Here is a 22697-nt window from a genome sequence, read left to right as displayed (position 1 = left end):
AAAGCATTCTGTCTCCTTGTGTGATCTTGACCGAACTCAAATCTGTAACTCACTCTGGTGGGAAGAGAACTCCTTACTGTTGAAATATTAAGCAGGCGTAAAAAATGTAAAATGATTTAATAACCTAAAGAAAGGTTTTCCATTTTATCGCTGATTACTCTTTCTGGAGGTAGTGCAAACGAGGTTGCAGTTTAAAAAATAAATGTTTACTCCGAGTGCTGCACTTATATCTCATCATACCACTTTCCCCGCTTCCTTCTCCTCCTTCTCACACGGTATATGAAATATTCATATCAAATTCTCACACATATGGACATATATAAACACACAGTGCACAAAATGGAAGAGAAGGAGGACATCGTAAGCAATAAAAAGAGGAAGTGATGAAATTAAAAAACACATTTATGGACATAAGTGCATACTGCAGTATCATATCTACACAGCCACAGCTTGGCTTCAGACTATTCTAAATTTATCATGATACTCTAGCATGTAGCAGTCCTCCTTAAATCCAGTCCATACTCTCCTGAGTGGATATCATGTCTGATTTAAGTGTACAGATGTGAGTAGCGGATGCCCCTGTGTGCCAAGAGATGGCTTCCAAACACGATGAAACCACAAGATACACATGCAAAACACAGCGAAACTCTGCTGCACCGATTTAAGATCTGGCACCTTCACTTCTGACAATTCCTGCAGAACCGCGGCATGCTCTGCTGCCGACTCATGAATCAATCATCCCGGGATAAAACAGACAAATGCATCCTGCGTTAGGTCAGAAGGAATGAGAGAAACAGAGGAAGAAAGAGAGAGAGGATGTGGTGCTGAAGGATAAGATGGCTTCATTTGATGATAAGAACAAATGAGTTATTTTACACAGATTTTAGACCTGGACATTTAAGGATGTGGTGGGAGGGAGGAAACGCTAAAAAGAACACAACCAAATGAAACAGAGAAGCAGATGGATTTACCATTCCTTCTATAACTTTATTTGGAAGCTAATTGAATCAGCACACTAGCTGCAGGGAATCTGAATAAAATAGAGCCAAGAAAGAGTCGTATTGGACAGGGTGGAAGTGAGGCTCGGACGATAACGCTTCCACTGAATTTACATCGGGCATGTTTTCGGCTAGTGTGCAAATTGTTTTTGAGTTCATGGATAATGGTGTCAAAATAATAGAATTCGCAACATCCATCCATCCATTTGCTTCCGCTTATCCTTTTCAGGGTCGCGGGGGGCGCTGTCATAGGGCGAAAGGCGGGGTACACCCTGGACAGGTCGCCAGTCTGTCGCCAGTCTGTCGCAAGACTAACACATAGGGACAGACAACCATTCACACCTAGTGGCAATTTGGATTATCCAATTAACCTATCCCCACAAGCTGCATGTCTTTGGACGGTGGGAGGAAGCCAGAGTACCCGGAGAGAACCCACGCAAACACGGGGAGAACATGCAAACTCCACACAGAAAGACCCCGGCCTGATGGTGAACTCAAGACCTTCTTGCTGTGAGGCAACAGTGCTAACCACCGTGCCACCGTGCTGCCCAGAATTCGCAACATATGTGAGAAAAATGTTTTATTTTTGAATCAACAGTTACTTTTTATGTCTATTCAGATTATATTATAGTTGGGTAGCCAGCAGTTACATATGCAGTAGCAGATGTGTCCCATCTGACATGCTTTTTCTACTGAAGTCTGATAAGAGCCCAGAGCGATTCCATTTAATATTCAACAAAAAAAAACAAAACAAAAAAACTTCCCCACTTGTAAAATCATTCACGCACCGCCCGTAGCTACACGGTGCAAATTTCAATTTGCCTTTCTGCAACTGAGATGGCACATCAGCGCTGGCAGTGGGATTTGGAGCAGCGGTCATCTGTTAACATGGCTTTCAAAGTCAGAACCAGCAGGCAGTGCCGCAGCCCAAGTTTAGGCAAGCACGACTAACAAATAAAACTAAGCAAAATAAATATTTACGCAGAAAAAGGATCGGCTAATATTATGTTGGATAAAATCCCCATCGACAAGCGTGGCTGCAACCTGGCAGATCACTGTTCATAGTTCATGGTTATGTGCTTCTCAGCGGCATCTGAAACAGAAACCGATCGGAGATGTTTTCCCTGTAGCAGTCGCTTTCTTCAATTAGTTCAGAAAGAAAACTTAGCTACAGGCGCCGCTCCTATCGATTCGGTTTTGTATTTAGTGCAGTAGGACAAATAACGATAAAAAGCTGCACAGCCGGGAAAAATAAAGAATGTGATTAGAATGCTGAATAGTCCAATCTGCAGGGACAAGTGCCTTTATCTAGTTTCAACCAGATCAATATGACAGTAATAAAAAAAATGCTGGATTAAGAGGACACCACGTTTGTGCTGCCTAATATTTGTTGCAAAAAAAATCTTCCACTGCAGAGGGGATCATACTTTAAAGTTCCCAGTGAGTTCTTACTGTCTCATGCAAGTATTTGCAACAAAGTGCTGGTCTTTTGTTCTTGAAATAAAGACATGATCATTGCCATGCTAGACAATAAGAATCCCTCTTAAATCCTTTCATGCCACAATGCCTTTGCTCTCTCAGTTGCAGCTTTTCTGTTTTTTTTCTTCTGTTTTTTTTTCTTTCCTTTTTTTTTTTTTTAGAAAGGACACACTTCATCTTTGCTGCATAAACACTCAAGAAGAGATGAGAGTTTCAATGGGACAAATTAAAGCCATTCTCCTCTGTGGATGGATGAGACAAACACCCAGCTAATTCTATTGATTAAAAGAAATAGAGTTTGCAGTCAGCAGCGCTGTATTTGAAGCAGCAATTTGATTAGGAAGCTGCGCTCGGCAAAATTGGTGAAATGATAATACCCGGTTTGATTATATCAAATGCAGGCTCACAGGCACTGTGCAGGACTCAATCTTGCATCACATTTACTTATTGTGCGCTCTTGTCTTTGACCCACATGAGAAAAAGTGTGAAGTGTCAACGTGTAAAATGCTTTATGAACGAACACTGTGGGTGATTTTCTTCAACAGTATATTAATTAATGCACTTTATTACAAGTGCATTTTGAATTGCACTATAAATTACACTCATAGAGGTTTAAAAATTGATGAATGCTTTTAAAGAGTAAATAAAAAATTGCAGGATTATAATCATTCACTACTATATCTGAAATTAATTTACTGACTTTAATGTAATTTTTCTGCTCCTATTACAAAATTCACTCTAATGAAACAACGGATATCCGCAGATGTGTTTGTGTGTTTATTTAGACTTTTGAGATGCACTGATGCTGTCAAACCAGGTAAGTGCAGTGCCTTCTTTTGGTGGGATATCACACGCCTTTTTTGAGATATCATTTTAATTCCTTAGTTTATAAATACAACATTACCAACTGCAACATTGACCTTTACTGAGGTTAACCTGTCTGTGAGAGTGGGTGAGATAAAGACAAGCTAAATGACAACATAACAACATTTATTTGATCTTATTTACCACTGTTTGTTAGGAAATGCAACCCATTAAAAAGTTACACTTTCTGGTAAAAATCATGAATACTGCTTTTAGCAAAATGTTTTTTTAATCTAAATATTTGCTTACTGAGTGTCCTGAGTGCCTTTAATCATCTATCCATCTATCTATTTGAACAAGTCACCATTCTGTCTCAGGGCGTACACAGAAAGGCAACCACTCACGCTCACATTCACATCTATGGCCAATTGAGAGTCACCGGTTAACCCAACATGCATGTCTATGGACTGTGGGAGAAGCTGCAGTACCTGGATAGAATAAGCAAACCCGGGGCCTCGTTGCTGTGAAGCAATGACGCTGTCTGCCACACCACCGCCCCTGTAATAATCAACCACCCACAGCAAGCAGGGTTACTATGACTGAACACTGAGAACATTAACGAAACCGAGAGTGCTTCATGAATCTCAAGATGAGGATAAGGCGAGAAGAAGAACATCTGAGTAACAGCTGAGCAACAGACTGTTCATCCCATTTAAACGTTGGCTTGTATCTATCTGAAGTGCTGCTTGTACTGTGCCTAGCCTTAACACGACAACACTAATCTCTCACATTCATCCTGCTGGGAGTCTCCTCCGGTACTGTATAACCACTGCCATTCCTTTTTGGTGCTGATGGACTTTGGATTCCAGACGTGCTTCATATTAAGAGCATTGGACCATGAATTAAATATATCCACTTGCCTCAGATGAACAGTGCTTAGTGGCTTTTACGCTTCTCTCTCTGGAAATCTTACTTGCTTAAAAGCCATTAATACTGTACGAAATGCCTTAAGTATGCTAAGGAAGTATTGCCATTGTCTCCATGACATTGAGGGATCCTTTAAACTTTTGAAGTGTTTCTTAAGTATGCAAATCACAAAGAGGTACTCAATAGAGTGAAAAGTATTTTTTTTTCCATTAAAAAACATAGCAGTATAACCGGATCACTAACTCCTGCTACAATATGACTTTTTAAGGTCCACGAATTAAAGCAATGCTCATTTAAATCGAGAAGACTTCAGACAAAAAGCTCAGCTAACCTGCTTCTTTTCATGCCGGTAATGTCTTCTTCTTCCTAGGTCAGGACTGCTCTTTCAACATGGATCATTTCTTGTGATTTAAACAAGGAAATGGTCAAAACCACCAATTACTGCTATCAACAACCATATACAAAGTACTGAGTCAAACTGTTCACATAGCCTGGTATTTATTTCATACTGATTCATGAATGAAGGTAATAGATAAAAAATATAAACCAGAACTTGATGATGCAATCTGCTGTCCTACTGTCTCGCTATTTTCAAGGTGGCAGACTGGAACTTTGTCAAAGCCAAAAAGCTGGAGAGGGAAAACTATCTCCTGGCTGGCCTTCATCATTTTTAGTGAGCATTGACTACACAGACTCATTTAGCCAATGTCAAGAAATAAATGGCTGCAACCCAATTCTGTCATATACCTGTAGTGCTTTATGATAATTTCCAACTTCCCAAACCTCCTGTACTGGTAGTATCAATCCAAATTCTTAGGATCAACAGAGAAGATGAGAGTGCAATAGCTTTTTTTTTAAACTGATACTTGATTTCTGCACATAATATTGGCATTGAGGAAATGTGTGCTTGTAAACTAGTGCTACCTTGATCTCAGCTCTCTTTGGCAGTTCTTTAACTTGTTACCCCATCTTTGTTTGTAATCGCCCAATGTGTTTTCTCCTCGGTCCCACGTGCTCCAACAGAGAGGCACTTCTCCCCCCCATGAGTACCCAGTACTTCACCTGCTGCACTTTCAATATTTACCTCATCAGCATCTGCCTAAGTAAACCCGCACTATCATAGTTCACACTAATTATGTGTGCTCTGCTCTGCATGTTAGTTTATGGTTGCTCATTTTTCTTTCTTTTTTTTTTTACGATCCTGCAACATCAATGCTCTTCATTCAATAAGCCCGTGTTACAAACTAAACAGTGATAATATCTGGGCAAATCTGTCTAATACAGAGTAAACAGATGGATTGGTGTGATTTACTTACAGAAACCACAGAAACTCTGAAGCACTGATGCTGTGTTTGAATCCATAAATGCTAATGCTAGACTCTAGGTTTAGATGTAAATAATAATATCAGACACAGGCCTATGGTTTTCTTTGGTTTTCTTATTTTTGATGATTGCTCACAAGACTAAAGAAAAATGTTTTCTTCTTGTTTTTGTTTCCACTAAAACAAAAACCTTGCAATGATTAGCTTTGTTGAGGTTGAATCTCCATTAATAGCATTACTTCATGTATCTGATTTTCATTTGGTCAAAGGACCTTAAAGGATACATATTTGATTTTATTTATTTATTTTATTTTCCTTGTGACACTGAGTGGAAAGACACTACAAAAAAGGTTTATTATTTAAAATTGTGTCAAATAAATGTGTTTATGTTAAGTAAGTGTGGTGTCCATTGTGTGCTGGAAGCCTTATTGTTCCTGTGGTGGAGCAGCTACTACCAATCTCCTTTACGAAACTAGCCTCGGACGGGGGATATAGATATTTGGGACGCATTTGATTTCTTGTAACCTATTTCTAGAGAAACTGTGATTCTGGGTTAAACATCGGGGTGAAATTGATGACACCGACACCTAGTGAACTGCCCAAGGTCAACAGTCCTGATTTCCACGCATTAAAGGTTTGGCGTAAGTACAGATTGCGTTACACCTGCATCTTATTTTCATTTTTATTCTTAAAATTTACAGCAATAGGAAAATGAAAAGGATTTCCATTTATTGTAAATAACTACTTGTGGTCCACCTGCAGTTTTTTCACAGCCTACCAGTGAGCTGTGATCCATGCTTTTGGAGTAGTTGGTCAAGCACATGGTGACTCATCAGTGTAAAAAGGATATGATGTTACAGCTGCTACAACACCACTGCATTAAAGAAACAGTGTATATATTAGCAACAACCACTGTTTGCCGAGTAAACCATTAGCGCCATTATTAAAAAGAGAGTTACTGTACTTCTTTCAAAGTTTTCACACAAACCTCGCTCACTCTGCATCATCAGAGGCAGAGGTGATTATCAGGGTGCCACAGCCGCACACCACACGTATTCATCATTTTAAGGAGATAATTGGGTGTGAAAACCATGGAGACGGGGGATAACAAATGAACCACAGACCGGAATTGCGTTCATAACTTGTTTTGTAACCTTTGCTGGATACAAATAAATCTAACAAGTTGCAAACTAAGTGATGTATTTTGTGCTATCTATGTCTACACAAGGCCATGCTTACACTTGTTTCACTAATGTACTGTATGGTTACATTTAATGATTATTTACTTGAGCCCATTGCAATGTAGTTACCCAATATTAGGAATAATCTAAGAAAAAGTTGCAATTCCTTTGTAGAAGAGTTTTACATTCCTGTTTAAATTCCTGAAGGTTCTGTGACTTCTAAGTGCAAAGGCATGTCAATACCAATACTGCAGCTGAGTGTCAACAAATAACCAACATACAAATAGCAAGAAAATGTAAAACCTCCTCAGTGCCGCCTATGACAGAGATACAAATGGAGAATTCAAAACTCTTGCCAAGTCATTTGTTAACCGCAACCAAATTAAATATGAGGGAAGAGACAATCCCACTTCATTCCAGCCTTGTGTACTTGTTTCTCTGGGGCTTCTTTATCATAATCCACCATAAAAACTCTCCACAGTCCCGAGCAGTGCTTGTCAGAAAATTTGCAGTACACTTGTTGCTTTAACAGAACAGTTATGAAACTGAAAAGTAGCAACTGTCTCTCTATCACGTTCTTTCTGCAACATGGACATTTTAATGTGCATAATTAACTAATCAGCTTATGCCAGCTCGAAACATTTGGCAGCCTCGTCTGACAGCTTCAGCTCCTCTCTTGAAAACATCTTGAAATTTTCTGGTTTAGTCTCCCCGTGTGTAATTTTATCCCCTGTCAGAACAGAATAGCTTCAACTTGGAAGGTGACCAAAAGGTCCAGCTCTTGGTGATTTTTTTTTCTTTACTTAAAAGCTTTCTGTCGCAAAATGAAAAGGAATATAATAGCCTTAATATTTTTTATATTAAGGCTGTTGCTAACTTCAGAATGTTAACTGTGCAGTTAGATCAAATGATGATAATAGACGTGCTTACTAGGTGGGGAAATGTCTTACTATTTAGGGCTCCACATTGGTTGGTTGATATGCTCTCTCCAGAACAAAGTCTTACAGGCTTGACAATTGCCTGTGTTACTTTGATAAGGAAGAAGGCGCTAGATCAGTGGCCCTCCAGGTTTCAGCAGTTATTTTTGTGTAAAATATATCTATTCAATTTCAGATTCGCCCACCCTAATGTAGAGTGATAGATTAGGTCTAACTTTACAAACATTTACAGCTGCTGAACATTTACTTTGAGCTGTCCTCAAACTAAATGGCTGCATTTCTATTGCAAACAACAGTTTAACAGCACAGTAATTTGTGCTGTGATTTTCCAGCAACTGTCTCTAGGACTCGCTGTGTCTTTGAATGTAAATGTGTTAGGTTTGGCATATTTGGGCATAGTTGGTCTAAAAACTGTTTTACTTAGCCACGGCTGAGGTAATGCTACAGATATCTCAGCTTTGGGTACTGAGTGGTGATTATTTATCAGTCTGAACATAGTAAACTGTTCCTGTACTGAGTGCAAGGTGACATCAGGCTTGACAAATGTGCATTTATTGTTACCTCCCTCCTACCCATTGTCACAGCTGATTGACCTGGAATGCCAATATCTATTAGAAATGTGTGGGTATTCTGATAAGCAAAAAAGGCCTTCTGACAAAATCTGTGCATCATCATGTCTTTTCTGTTGTATACATTAAGCCAGACCTTCCATAAGTGTGTGTGTGTGTGTGTGTGTGTGTGTGTGTGTGTGTGTGTGTGTGTGTGTGGGGGGGGGGGGGGGGGGGGGAACAAAACGCTTGGACACTGCTAGCACGGGGCGCCCACAGAAATGCAAAGCAGGAGATGAAGCATTGCTGAATATGTTTCCAAACCAACTTCATTCTAAGCCAAAGACTAGAAAATATGGTGAAGCATATCTTCCCTTTGGTTTCACCTGCACAAGTGCCGAGGTAGGTCTCCCCTGCAGGTTCTCCCTGTGTCGGGAGCAGCGCCGGACTGTTCAGATCACGGACAAACAGGATCCCACAGTTTTTTATGTTTTTAAACCCATTTTGCACAGAGAGGCATTTTTTTGAAAAATGTATTGATAGCAATGTTGAATATTATTACACAAGAAAAAAAACCCAACTACATGTAAAATAATCACACCGTGCCACCTCTGCCTTTCTAAATGGAGGGACAGTAACTGCGTGTGTATGTAAGCGTGTAAAACCTGAAGATAGTCAGATTAACAGTATTTTGTCTCTATCTGCCATTCTGCAATTCATCTCATGTAAACAAAAACGTGCGCACAGCGTGACGTGAAAAAAGGCACATACCTTTGACGTTGCGTGATGAACTCTGTATTCCTTGTTGACATGTAAACGCAAAACGTTTTCGGTGATTCAAAACGCCGTTTACGTGTGGATGAAATAGATGCGTTTTCAAAAATACCCGTGTAGGTGTGGACGTAGCGTAAAAGAGTTAGTAGTTTATTGTATTACTACCTGTAATTTATTGCAGATTACTTGTATTTGCTTAATTGTTTACTAAATGTTTGAGGTGTGAAATAAACCGCAATGGAGCAAAATATGGGCGTGTGTGGTTGGAGGATGTGTTTGTGCGTGCGCGCGTGCATGCGCGAGAAGGGGGAGCGCAAACATTTTTCTTGTAAAACAAGGGGGGCCCAGCAAAAAAGGTTTGGGAACCACTGCATTAAGCAATCCATATTATATATTAATTATGTACCCTGATGCATAAAGAGGGTTTTTCACTGTGTCCAATCTGCAAAAGAACAGTTTTCTTGATTAATAGGAATACTTATTTTATCATTAAGGTTGATTAATTCCATTAGTCTGTGAGGTTTTAAGTCATTCAGTAACGCCACTCTGAATCAATTATTTGCCATGGCAACGAGTAGAAAGAAGACAGTGATTATAGCAGGAGCTTAACAAATGCATATAAGATGATCGCTAAATATTCAAAACAGTCATTACCAACAGCCTCATCAACATACTTTACAGTACAGAACTCTTAAATGTCGACTTTTAAAAGCTGGATATTGTATCTGCTCGTGTGCACAGAAATGGTTCTTGGCAATGGAAGCCATTGATTTTCTCACTTCATCTGTATGGCATCTCCTCTTTCCCGCCAGCACAGCATGTAATATGAGACTGCAAGTTTTCTTTTACCCAAAGCAATCAATTTTGCTTAGCCAAACTCCCTAGCATGGATGGAGCCCGCCTAAGTACCTGTCTCCACCGACACACAGCCCTGTGTGCCGTCACCATCTAAAAAAAGCTTTCAGCGTAATAAAAAAACATGTCTGAATCAGAACCCAACCAATCTAATAACAGCTAGACCAGTCGGTATGACTACAGAGCGTTAACTGTGTCACTGATAGGGAGGGGGTATGTGCGAGCAAGTCCGCGAGAAAGGCCAAGAAATCAAAGAAATCACTGATCTTCAATTCCCCGATGAGATAATCCACATCACATTTTCTTCTATGCTATCACTTTCACAGCATGAAGTAAGATCTGGTTTCGCACTTTAAAAGCAAAAAGCGTTTATGACTTTTCTTTTTTGTATGAAAAACAAAAAAAAAGAAAAAATCCAATATATGAGGCCATACGTAAGGGAATTCTAAGCCTGACTGAGCCTTATTGATATCTATCTGAAACTCCCTCAGCCACCATCAATCTCACATATTGTTAAACAGAAAGACTGGGAGGTAAACGTTCACTTAGAGACGTGTCTTGTCCCTTTCAGGAGACATGTTTAGCCTTCACTTCTGTAATGAAAACAAATAGATGGGCTGGTTTCATAGAGATAGAAAGCCTTGGACTGCAGCCAGAGATAACAGGGCGCAACTCTTCCAACTGAGGCAGTGTGGGTGTTGGATTCAGAAAGACTGACATGGAAATAAACAGAATTTACAACCTATTACTGACTGTTTCCAAGAAGGATACTGAGAAGCAGCTAACAAAGGTGGTTTTTTAAGAGATAATTTAATTCTCAACTGGCATGAACAGTGAAGTCCTTCCCTATGAAATATAATTGAATCCATTGGCATGCATTACCATGCACAACCATCAATTATTATGCCAGGGAGGTAAGAGCTAATCCTTCATCAGAATGAAAGCCAGCTATCTGCAAGAACAGGGGTGTCTGTTGTTCATTTTGCTGCTAATACATTGATTTATCTCTACAGTAGCTGCAACAGATAACAGACTTGGCTCAGATTATATCTCACCTGTAGCCACTGCGACTGGTCGCTATGACCAGCTGTCCAAGCGTTGACCTTGCCCTGCTTGTCTAAACGGGCTTTCCCAGGCTCCCAAGTGAACATGTCCATGTTGAGCGTCCTGAAGATGCTGGAGGCTGTGACCTGATAGTCCTGGATATGGCCTGACTTCATACCCAGTGGTTCAGAACAGCCTGGCAACAACAAAAACAGATTGGCTCTAAACTGTTTTTTTTTTTTACATCTAACCCCAGGCCTCCTGAAAATGGATTCAGTGCTGACACTACTTAAAAACAAGAGGAACAACTGTGCAAGAGGCATACTGGAGTGGATTTCCAAATTCCAGTATGATGCATTTATGATAATGATGGTGATTAGTGTATTCAGTTGGATAAAGAAAGCTCACTCACCTGTTAGCTCACAACCGAGCAGCTCCATGCGTAAAGTACAGTGCCTCCTGCAGACTTGGGGGTAAATGCGCACGTACTGGGCTTCAATGGGAGGGGTGAAGGAGTTGGCTGATGGAGCGTTGTTATCGACATTTCCTCTGAAAATCTGTTGCAAGGGATGAAATAACAGCAGATGGGGGGCGGGGGAGGATGGTGAAGCAGATCAGTTTTCAATAATGTGGCAGTCTATCCGCCGCTGTCTCTAGTGTCTACTCCACGCTCAACAAATTGCTGTCATTCAAGGTCAATGAGCTAGAATTACAGGGAAAAATAGACAATTTGTCGCACCATTTGAGCCAGTAATTCATAAGAACAGTGGTGTGTTTTAAATTAGTGCTCCAATTATATCACGTTACCTTCTGGAGTGTTTCATCCAAATCGCTGAAGATAGCCTGACAGAAACTATATGATTGGAGCGAAAGATGTACAAACAAACATAGACATGTCATAGCCGTGTCTAGCTTTGACTGAGCAAAACAAAAGAGCTCTAAATTAAAAATATCAAAGCCCAGACGTAGAGCATACAAATCTGACAACATATCTGATAATAAGTTTGGAGGTCTGGTTGTTTCGGAGCTCGGCCAAAGAGAGGACAGTCGTGGCTTGCTGTCAGGAATGATAGAATGCTCTGTGGCCTATTTGGTGGCTGTTCATCCCCAAATAGTATAAAAATTCAATCTAGAAGTCATAAAAGTGGAGGGGGGTAAGGGGCAGCAGGATGGGCCCGGTGTGCGCTAGCTAATTAAAAAGCCATCTCATCATGTCCTCCACCCTGTCCTTGACTGAGTGCACAGTCTCTAGTCGATGTGTGCGCATGTATGAGTGTGTATTTCGTCTGTCTACCACAGAACAAGAAGCAATGGGTGACGATGGATGCGTACACCTATGTCTGTGTGCCCGTACAAGTGTCTCACCATATCCTCATCTTTGCCCTTGACTTTGTATGTTCTCCAGGTCTTCCCGTCATCACTGTAGGCTACTTTGTAAGACTTGACGTACTCTGGGCTGCCGATACGCTTTGCACCCTGGGTAATTAGGCCCGTGACCCTCATTCTCCTCTGCAGGTTTATCTGTGGAGTAGAAAAAAAACACAGATAGGCTGAAGATGAAATTCTAGCTTTATTTTCAGACACTGTATATAGAGGTGTAAGTGTCTGTGAGCATGCATGTCATCGAGTTCAGTTCACCCCCTTGTATCTTTTCTGTCAGGGCCATCCATCTTATTCTAAAAGTCTGTGTCCAAATAGAACATTTAATCAATTGTACACCCCATATCCAGTCTGCCCACACTGTGCAAACTGTCAATATGGTGCCAGTGTAAAGCAGCTTGGTGAGCCAAGAGGAAAAAGAGGCACTAAGAAAGAGGAAAATGACGAATGGCTTCCATAGATCCTACTCAGCACCCACAAACCAGATTCATTACATATAGACCAATATCTTCAGTAGCTTTCCCTGACAGCTCATTTTGATAAAGTATATGCTCACCGGCCATTTCATTAGGTACACCTTGCTAGCATAACATTGAACCCCGTTTTGCGTTCAGAACTGTCTTAATTATTTGTGGCAATGATTCAGCAAGGTGTTGGAAGCATTCCTCTAAGGTTGTGGTCCATATTAACATCCTTATTTGGTCTGGCATCTGTACAGTGAACTCCTTGTTCTTTTCAAGAAACCAATCTGATATGATGTAAGCTTTGTGAAATGGTGAGTTAACCTGCTAGAAGCAGCCATCAGAAGACACGTAAACTGCGGTCATAAAGAGATCAACATGGTCAGCAACACTACTCAGATAGGCTGTAGCATTTAAACAAAGCTCAACTGGTAGTATCAGTGCCAAAATGTGCCAAGAAAATATCCCCGCCATCATTGCACTGTTGATAGAAGACAGGATGGGTCCATGCTTTTGTGTTTACACCACATTCTGACCCCATCATAGGAGAAATTGAGACTCATCAGACCACACAGTGTTTCTGCAATCTTCTCTTGTTCAATGCAGGTGAGTTCATGTGAATAGTTGTCACAGTTTCCTGTTCATAGCTGACACCCGGCGTGGTCTTCTTCTGCTGTTGCCCGTCTGCTTCAAGATGTTTTCCTGCATATTTTGGATGTAATGAATGGTTATCTGAGTTACTGTTGCCTTCCTGTCAGGTTGAAGCAGTCTGGCCATTCTCCTGACTTCTGCCATCAACATAGCATTTTCAACCAGAGAAATGCTGCTCACTGGATATTTTCTCTTTATGTGGACCAATGTAAACCCAGTAAATCAGCAGTTTCTGAAATACCTGTCTGGCACCAATCACCTTTCTTACCCTTTCTGATTCTCTGTTTAAACTGCAGGAACTCCTCCTGACCATGTCTAAATGGCTAAATGCTCTGAGTTACTTCCATCTAGGGCTGTTTGATATAACGACATATATCGGATGACGATATAAAAACGTCTATCGTTTCATTTTACGCTATCGTTTGTTTCGTGGTGTCGCAAAATAAACTGTTTACGGCAATATTTTTTCATTATTTTGATGGTCACTGTAGTGGCTATAATAATTTCTTAAAGTTCTCTCTTTCTCTTACATTTAATATAACCACACTACAGACAGACAAGTGTTTGTTTTTATGCGTTGTCGTTAGCAACAACGACGGTAAAACCTCCGCGTGTCCGCTTGTTCCACATAAACCTTTCACAATAAAGCTCAAGATCCTGTTGAGACTTTTCCAAATAAACTGAATCACGTGAAAGATGCAGAGTGTTTACGGATGAGAAGCAAAAAAGAGCCGCCAGGTGCTAAAAATAAACCTTGGACTCAAACGTTAGAACAGGCTTTTCCCTGCAGCACGCCATGTAATAAATACTCGCAAAGAAAACGGCGGCTGTTACAACTTATGTCTAAAAATGTATAGTTTCATGCATCGGTTAAAACACTCGACTCCAGGTAAGCGACGCCCAGCTGGAAACACTTCACGCAAGTCGAGCTGCCCGAGATTCACAGAATTTACAGAAAATGTTACATTTTTGTGATTTACATCGTTAACGGACGATAGATGTCTTAATATCGGGATATGAGATTTTGGTCATATCGCACAGCCCTACTTCCATCTGATTTCCACATAAAATATTTGGGTTAATAATAACCAATTACACCAGTGTAACTAATGAAATGGCCAGAGGATGCATTTTCAATATTTTCCTGAACATTTTCTTTTGGCAAAGCAGCAGCATGTTTGACAGCGTGTCGATTTTCTAATCACTGGACTTTCTTGGATACAAAGTCTATATATATATATGTATAGAGTGTTTTACAAAAACCGATGGTATTAACGGTGAACTCAAAATAAACAAAGTGTCTCTTTAAGGATCCTGTCTCTTCAATATCAGTGCAGAAGACTTGATGGTGTCAACACCAGCTTGTCTCGGTGATAGTCGCTGACAGAGTTTTACATTTCTGAGGAATACTGATTGACTGGAAGAAACCTCAGCCTATCACACCGGCTGGTTCTTCTTCTCTATTCACAACTGCAGCAAGTTTGAAAGACCTGTGAGTAATATTAGACCCGCCACATCTATGCTTCCCTACAGTCTTTGTCTTCAATCTGTCAGCACTGGTTAAAAAAAATGCCACTCGCCTGTAATTTCTGGTGAGCTTGTATAAAAAAAATGAGACAGCTGATGACAGTTGATGACAGCTAACTTCACTGTGGCAAAACGCAGAAGCCTGTGGTGACTAAGGAGTGATGCTGTGTTCATTGTACTCACAGACACATACTATTTGCCATTTATTACAGTCAATTTTAACACTGATTAAAAAAAACCTGTGTGTGTGTGTGTGGGGGGGGGGGGGGGGGGGGGGGGAGTAGAGCCAGAGGGCACTGGGCAATTCTCAGACCAACATAGCCTCTCAGACTGTGACAAATAAGATAAAGAAAATAAGAGCTGATGACAGTTATTCTTTGTTGGAACTACATTGAAATGAAACAGCGTCATTTTCACTAAAAAAGGCTCATCTATCTCATTCCCTGTCAAAATATAAAAACACAGCTGTCTAACTTTCCATTTCTGTGCAGAACAGATGGGTAGCAGTAGCACACTTCTGAGGAAGTATTTAGGCAAAGGACCATTAACCTGGGACAGCCAAACCAATAAAAGAAATGCAGACTAAAACAGAATTTTAATTACTCCTATGAATTAGGCTGGTTCTGTGTGAGTCAGTGCTGCTGTTATTGTGTCTGTGCATTTCACACAGCAACTTAGTGAAAAGAAAGAAGCCTGCATTTCGCTTTATGTTTGTTAGCTAAAGTCTGTTTAAGAGCACAAACCCTTTAAAAGCCTGTGCCAAAAATGGAACTGGCAGTGCGACTACATTTGCTGTGGTATTCTGCGGGCTTGAGCACATTTTCTGGTAAACGAGTGGTAACATTACTATGAAATAAGGCAATTTACAAGTAAAATATTTGAGAGCACGAGCTCAAGTTATATTCTCCTTTTTCTGTTATTGAAAAAGCAGAAATGCTCTAAGCATTGTCTCCTGACGACATTCGAGGTTAGAACATCGCCTCTAACAGATCCAGCGCTGTTTATAATGGTTATCATCTATGCTTGAACTGTCAAAAAAAGAAATAAATATTTTACAGCAGTGATTTGTATCTTAATTTCCACTTTTAGGGCTACGACTCAATTACGCCAATTTTTTCTACACGCTTAAACCAACGTATCATGGTAATTATACATGAGGAAACCTCTTAGAGCCTCGGAGCCACAGTGACCCACACTTTCCAATTCAGCATTTCTTTGTTCTTCTCATTATTCTCCACAGAGATAGATACTTCTTGCACTAATTAGAAGCCCTGTCACTAAAAGGCCACCGCTGGGGTAATTGGGGTGATTCTTCACATTTTAATTCACCACTCAGAAAAGGACCTCTGTCGCTCGAGTGCTAATAGTGATGCATGTCTTGTTAAAAAAAGAAATGCAAAATAAATATTTACAATGAGAAAACAAAAGAAAGAAATCAGGTACCTAGCAAATTTGTGAGACTATAGCTTTCTATGTTTGTCTAATTTTACAAAATCATAACTTTATAACTATATAAACTATAACTTTATAAACTGCTAGCAAAATTTTGTTGACATTTCTCTGATATGGGTTATATATTATGTATCTGTGCAGTTTAGGGTCATTGCTAATGAGACTGAGTGACTCAGTATTTAGCACAGTTTGATCTTTTTCCCTTTTCTATTACTTTTGGTCTGCAGCTGCAGCTCTCGTCTAAAAAAACAATTCAGATCCGCATTCAGAGGTTGATGTCTTGTAGTAGGATGAGCTTGCATTTTAGATATAGTTTGCTATTGAAGGTTTTTTTTCATTATAATCTAACAAAGAGCATACACTTAGCATACACTGTGTACTCTGTAAATTTGGTTTAGATATAAAATAGTAACACTGCAGCATATTAAAGAAAGAAGTATAGAATGAACTTTTACCCTTTCACAATTTCACTCTCTCTTGTTCCAGACACAGACAGCAACCTGTGTACGAAGCACTCAGTAAAATGAGCCTCTAAAGTAAAAAAAAAATCTACATCAAATATTTTCTGTTCTCAGACTCTATTTGCAAAACAAAGAACATATCCTTTGTTTGCACAGCATGATTCAACCTGTTTTTCCCTGTAATGTTTTCAGTACCGCCAGAAAATGTTCAGCATAACTGTTCGAGAGGCATAAAGAAAATATACATACATACTTAAGGTCATTAACACGGGAGCTTTAATTTTCCCCTCATCCTTTGAGACTGCCTAAAAAAACTATTTTTGAGAATTTAGAGAGCCAAATTCATAATTAAAACAAAAATTCAACCTGTGCTAATACATGTAGATAATTCAGCCATTACTGCTTGTTTTTATCTACATTTGTAGTCCCCTGCCATAAAAATACATGTCAGAAGCTAATTGAGTTATGCATAATGACTAGGACTAAAACAATTTGTCAGCGAATGGCAGCTTGACTCTGAGAAATTATTATAGCCATTTTTCATTGTTTCTTCACATTTTGCAAGCAGAATGGATAATTGAGAAAATCATTAAGAGCACAAGCAGTAATGACATACTTGTTAGCTGGAGCTCAAATCACGATGGAAACTTTGAACATTTAGTTTCTTTCTGCACGTGACACATTCACTTATGTCATATTGGTTTTAATTGACTGGATTCTGATAAATAAAAAAGAAAAACAGGACATTTTTAAAACATATTTTCCATTAGAATCTTTCCAGAGCTCGAAATCTTGCTCTAAGTAAAAACAGGCAGAACTGCATTTATTTACGACAACAACAACCTCCAGGTAAAAACGCAGCTGACTGCAGAACAGCTAGCTTTGAGTCATTTATAGGGAGTGCAGAATTATCAGGCAAGTTGTAAAACTCAATGCATCCCATGATGCATTGAGTTTTTCCTTTCGAGTCACCTTTCTCACTCACTATGTGTTAATAGACCTCTCTGCATTGAATCATATCTGTTATTAACCTCTGTCTCTCTTCCACAGCATGTCTTTTATCCTGTCTTCCTTCTCTCACTCCAACCGGTCGCAGCAGATGGCCGCCCCTCCCTGAGCCTGGTTCTGCCGGAGGTTTCTTCCTGTTAAAAGGGAGTTTTTCCTTCCCACTGTTGCCAAAGTGCTTGCTCATAGGGGGTCATATGATTGTTGGGTTTTTCTCTGTATCTATGAAGCGCCTTGAGGCGACTTATGTTGTGATTTGGCGCTATATAAATAAAATTGAATTGAATTGAATTGTATTTTTGAGGAATAATTTTATTATTGAACAACAACCATGTTCTCAATGAACCCAAAAAACTTATTAATATCAAAGCTGAATGTTTTTGGAAGTAGTTTTTAGTTTGTCTTTAGTTTTAGCTATTTTAGGGGGATATCTGTGTGTGCAGGTGACTATTACTGTGCATAATTATTAGGCAACTTAACAAAAAACAAATATATACCCATTCAATTGTTTATTTTCACCATCCATCCATCCATCTTCATCCGCTTTGTCCGGGGCCGGGTCGCGGGGGCAGCAGCCTAAGCAGAGAGGCCCAGACCTCCCTCTCCCCAGCCACCTCCTCCAGCTTATCCGGGGGAATACCAAGGCGTTCCCAGGCCAGCCGAGAGATATAATCTCTCCAGCGTGTCCTGGGTCTGCCCCGGGGCCTCCTCCCGGTGGGACATGCCTGGAACACCTCACCCAGGAGGCGCCCAGGGGGCATCCTTGTCAGATGCCCGAACCACCTCAGCTGGCTCCTTTCGATGTGGAGCAGCAGCTGCTCTACTCTGAGCCCCTCCTGGATGGCCGAACTTCTCACCCTATCTCTAAGGGAGAGGCCAGCCACCCTTCGGAGGAAGCTCATTTCTGCCGCTTGTATCCGCGATCTCGTTCTTTCGGTCACTACCCACAGCTCGTGGCCATAGGTGAGGGTAGGGACGTAGATCGACCGGTAAATTGAGAGCTTCGCTTTTACACTCAGCTCCCTCTTCACCACGACGGACCGGTGCAGCGTCCGCATTACTGCAGCTGCAGCCCCAATCCGTCTGTCGATCTCCGGCTCCCTTCTCCCATCACTCGCGAACAAGACCCCAAGATACTTGAACTCCTCCACTTGTGGCAGGAACTCATCCCCGACCCGGAGTGGGCACTCCACCCTTTTCCAGCTGAGAACCATGGCCTCAGATTTGGAGGTGCTGATCCTCATTCCCGCTGCTTCACACTCGGCTGCGAACCGTTCCAGTGCGAGCTGGAGGCCTTCACCCGATGAAGCCAACAGAACCACATCATCTGCAAAAATCAGAGATGAGATTCTGAGGCCACCAAAGCGAAAGCCCTCCGCCACTTGGCTGCGCCTAGAAATCCTGTCCATAAAAATTATGAACAGAACCGGAGACAAAGGGCAGCCCTGGCGAAGCCCATCACCCACCGGGAACGAGTCCGACTTATTGCCGGCAATGCGAACCAAGCTCTTGCAACGGTTGTATAGGGATTGAATGGCCCGTAGCAATGGGCCAGACACCCCATATTCCCGCAACACCTCCCACAGGACACCCCGAGGGACACGGTCGAATGCCTTCTCCAAGTCCACAAAACACATGTAGACTGGTTGGGCAAACTCCCATGCACCCTCAAGTATCCTGGAGAGGATAAAGAGCTGGTCCAGTGTTCCGCGACCAGGACGAAAACCGCATTGTTCCTCCTGTATCCGAGGTTCGACTAACGGACGAACTCTCCTTTCCAGCACCCTGGCATAGACTTTCCCAGGGAGGCTGAGGAGTGTGATCCCCCTGTAGTTGGAACACACCCTCCGGTCCCCTTTCTTAAAGATGGGGACCACCACCCCGGTCTGCCAGTCCACAGGTACTGCCCCTGATCTCCACGCAACATTGCAGAGGCGTGTCAACCAGGACAGCCCTACAATGTCCAGAGCCTTCAGGAACTCGGGGCGGACCTCATCAACACCAGGGGCTCTGCCACCAAGGAGTTGTTTAACTGCCTCAGTGACCTCGCCCCCGGAAATTGGCGGGTCATTCCCCTCATCCCCAGACTCTGCTTCCTCCTCGGAAGACGTGTCAGTGGGATTAAGGAGGTCCTCGAAGTATTCCTTCCACCGCCTGACAATTTTCTCAGTCGACGTCAGCAGCGCTCCGCCAGCACTATACACAGTGCAGGTAGAGCACCGCTTTCCCCTCCTGAGACGTCTGACGGTTTGCCAGAATCTCTTCGAGGCAGTCCGAAAGTCTTTTTCCATGGCCTCTCCGAACTCCTCCCACACCCGAGTTTTTGCTTCAGCCACTGCCCGAGCCGCATTCCGCTTGGCCTGTCGATACCTGTCGGCTGCCTCCAGAGTCCCACAGGCTAACCAAGCCCGATAGGACTCCTTCTTCAGCCTGGTGGCTCCCTTCACCTCTGGTGTCCACCATTTGGTTCGGGGATTACCACCACGGCAGGCACCCACCACCTTGCGGCCGCAGCTCAATGCAGCAGCTTCGGCAATGGAGACTCTGAGTCCGAATGGACCATGTTCAATGTCCCCAGTCTCCCTCGGAATGCTGTCGAAGCTCTGCCGGAGGTGTGCGTTGAAGATCTCGCGGACTGGGGCCTCTGCTAGACGTTCCCAGCACACCCTCACTACGCGTTTAGGTGCACCAGGTCTGTCCAGCGTCCTCCCCCGCCACCTGATCCAACTCACCACCAGGTGGTGATCAGTTGACAGCTCAGCCCCTCTCTTTACCCGAGTGTCCAGAACATATGGTCGCAGGTCTGCTGATACGATTACAAAATCGATCATCGACCTACGGCCTAGAGCGTCCTGGTGCCACGTGCACTTATGGACACTCTTATGTTCGAACAGGGTGTTCGTTATGGCCAAACTGTGGTTAGCACAGAAGTCCAATAACAGAGCACCGCTCGGGTTCAGATCAGGGAGGCCGTTCCTCCCAATCACGCCCCTCCAGGCCTCGCTGTCGTTACCCACGTGAGCATTGAAGTCTCCCAGCAGGACAACAGAGTCTCCAGGTGGAGCACCCTCCAGCACCCCCCCCCAGGGACTCTAAGAAGGCTGGGTACTCTGAACTGCCACTCGGCGCATAAGCGCAGATGACAGTCAGGACCCGTTCCCCGACCCTAAGGCGCAGGGAACAAACCCTCTCGTCCACCGGGAAAAACCCCAACGTACCGGCAGCAAGCCGAGGGGATATTAGGATACCCACCCCAGCCCGCCGCCTCTCACCAGGGGCAACTCCAGACTAAGACAGAGTCCAGCCCCTCTCCAGGAGACTGGTTCCAGAGCCCAAGCCATGTGTAGAGGTGAGCCCGACTATATCTAGCCGGTACCTCTCAACCTCACGCACTAACTCAGGCTCCTTCCCCACCAGAGAGGTGACATTCCATGTCCCTATTGCCAGTCTTGGCAGCCGGGGGTCAGTCCGCCAGGGCCTCCGCTCCTGGCCGCCACCCGGCACACAATGCACCCGACCCCTATGGCGCCTCCTGCGGGTGGTGGGCCTGCGGGAGGATGGGCCCATGTCTCCTCTTCGGGCTGTGCCCAGCCGGACCCCATGGACTAAGGCCCGGCCACCAGACGCTAGCCCTCGGGCACCCTCCCCGGGCCTGGCTCCAGGGCGGGGCCCCGGTAACCCTATCCCGGGCAGGGTAAACTGTTCCCTCGGTGTCCTTTTCATAAGGGTCTTATGAATCGCTCTTTGTCTGGTCCCTCACCCAGGGCCAATTTGCCATGGGAGACCCTACCAGGGGGCAAAAGTCCCCAGACAACATAGCCCCTGGGATCCCTGGGACACACAAACCCCTCCACCACGATAAGGTAGCGATTCAAGGAGGGGTTTATTTTCACCAGTGAAACCAATATAACATCTCCACATTCACAAATATACATTTCTGACATTCAAAAACAAAACAAAAACAAATCAGCGACCAATATAGCCACCTTTCTGTGCAAGGACACTCAAAAGCCTGCCAATCATGGATTCTGTCAGTGTTTTGATCTGTTCACCATCAACATTGCGTGCAGCAGCAACCACAGCCTCCCAGACACTGTTCAGAGAGGTGTACTGTTTTCCCTCCTTGTAAATCTCACATTTGATGATGGACCACAGGTTCTCAATGGGGTTCAGATCAGGTGAACAAGGTGGCCATGTCATTAGTTTTTCTTCTTTTATACCCTTTCTTGCCAGCCACGCTGTGGAGTACTTGGACGCGTGTGATGGAGCATTGTCCTGCATGAAAATCATGTTTTTCTTGAAGGATGCAGACTTCTTCCTGTACCACTGCTTGAAGAAGGTGTCTTCCAGAAACTGGCAGTAGGACTGGGAGTTGAGCTTGACTCCATCCTCAACCCGAAAAGGCCCCACAAGCTCATCTTTGATGATACCAGCCCAAACCAGTACTCCACCTCCACCTTGCTGGCGTCTGAGTCGGACTGGAGCTCTCTGCCCTTTACCAATCCAGCCACAGGCCCATCCATCTGGCCCATCAAGACTCACTCTCATTTCATCAGTCCATAAAACCTTAGAAAAACCAGTCTTGAGATATTTCTTGGCCCAGTCTTGACGTTTCAGCTTGTGTGTCTTGTTCAGTGGTGGTCGTCTTTCAGCCTTTCTTACCTTGACCATGTCTCTGAGTATTGCACACCTTGTGCTTTTGGGCACTCCAGTGATGTTGCAGCTCTGAAATATGGCCAAACTGGTGGCAAGTGGCATCTTGGCAGCTGCACGCTTGACTTTTCTCAGTTCATGGGCAGTTATTTTGCGCCTTGGCTTTTCCACACGCTTCTTGCGACCCTGTTGACTATTTTGAATGAAACGCTTGATTGTTCGATGATCACGCTTCAG

General features: G+C 42.9%; 1 protein-coding gene across 3 annotated transcripts in view; it reads right to left on the bottom strand.

Annotated features, from left to right (window-relative positions):
- Positions 1–22697, bottom strand: part of edil3a (EGF like and discoidin domains 3a) — a 131407-nt gene that overhangs the window by 26953 nt on the left and 81757 nt on the right. For all 3 annotated transcript variants that reach the window (XM_086314079.1, XM_086314077.1, XM_086314080.1), the window contains 3 exons: positions 12236–12391; positions 11283–11427; positions 10882–11066 (listed from right to left, as the gene is read on the bottom strand). In XM_086314079.1, the coding sequence (XP_086170205.1) occupies positions 10882–11066; positions 11283–11427; positions 12236–12391 (486 nt within the window). The remainder of the gene's footprint in view (positions 1–10881; positions 11067–11282; positions 11428–12235; positions 12392–22697) is intronic.

Source organism: Aulonocara sp. 'chitande type north' Nkhata Bay, linkage group LG12 (genome assembly GCF_057382095.1).
Source record: "Aulonocara sp. 'chitande type north' Nkhata Bay isolate Kocher_YH1m ecotype deep benthic linkage group LG12, A_spYH_male_GT1.1, whole genome shotgun sequence".
In the NCBI taxonomy this organism is placed as follows: domain Eukaryota; kingdom Metazoa; phylum Chordata; class Actinopteri; order Cichliformes; family Cichlidae; genus Aulonocara; species Aulonocara sp. 'chitande type north' Nkhata Bay.
This window is presented reverse-complemented; position numbering and strand designations above follow the sequence as displayed.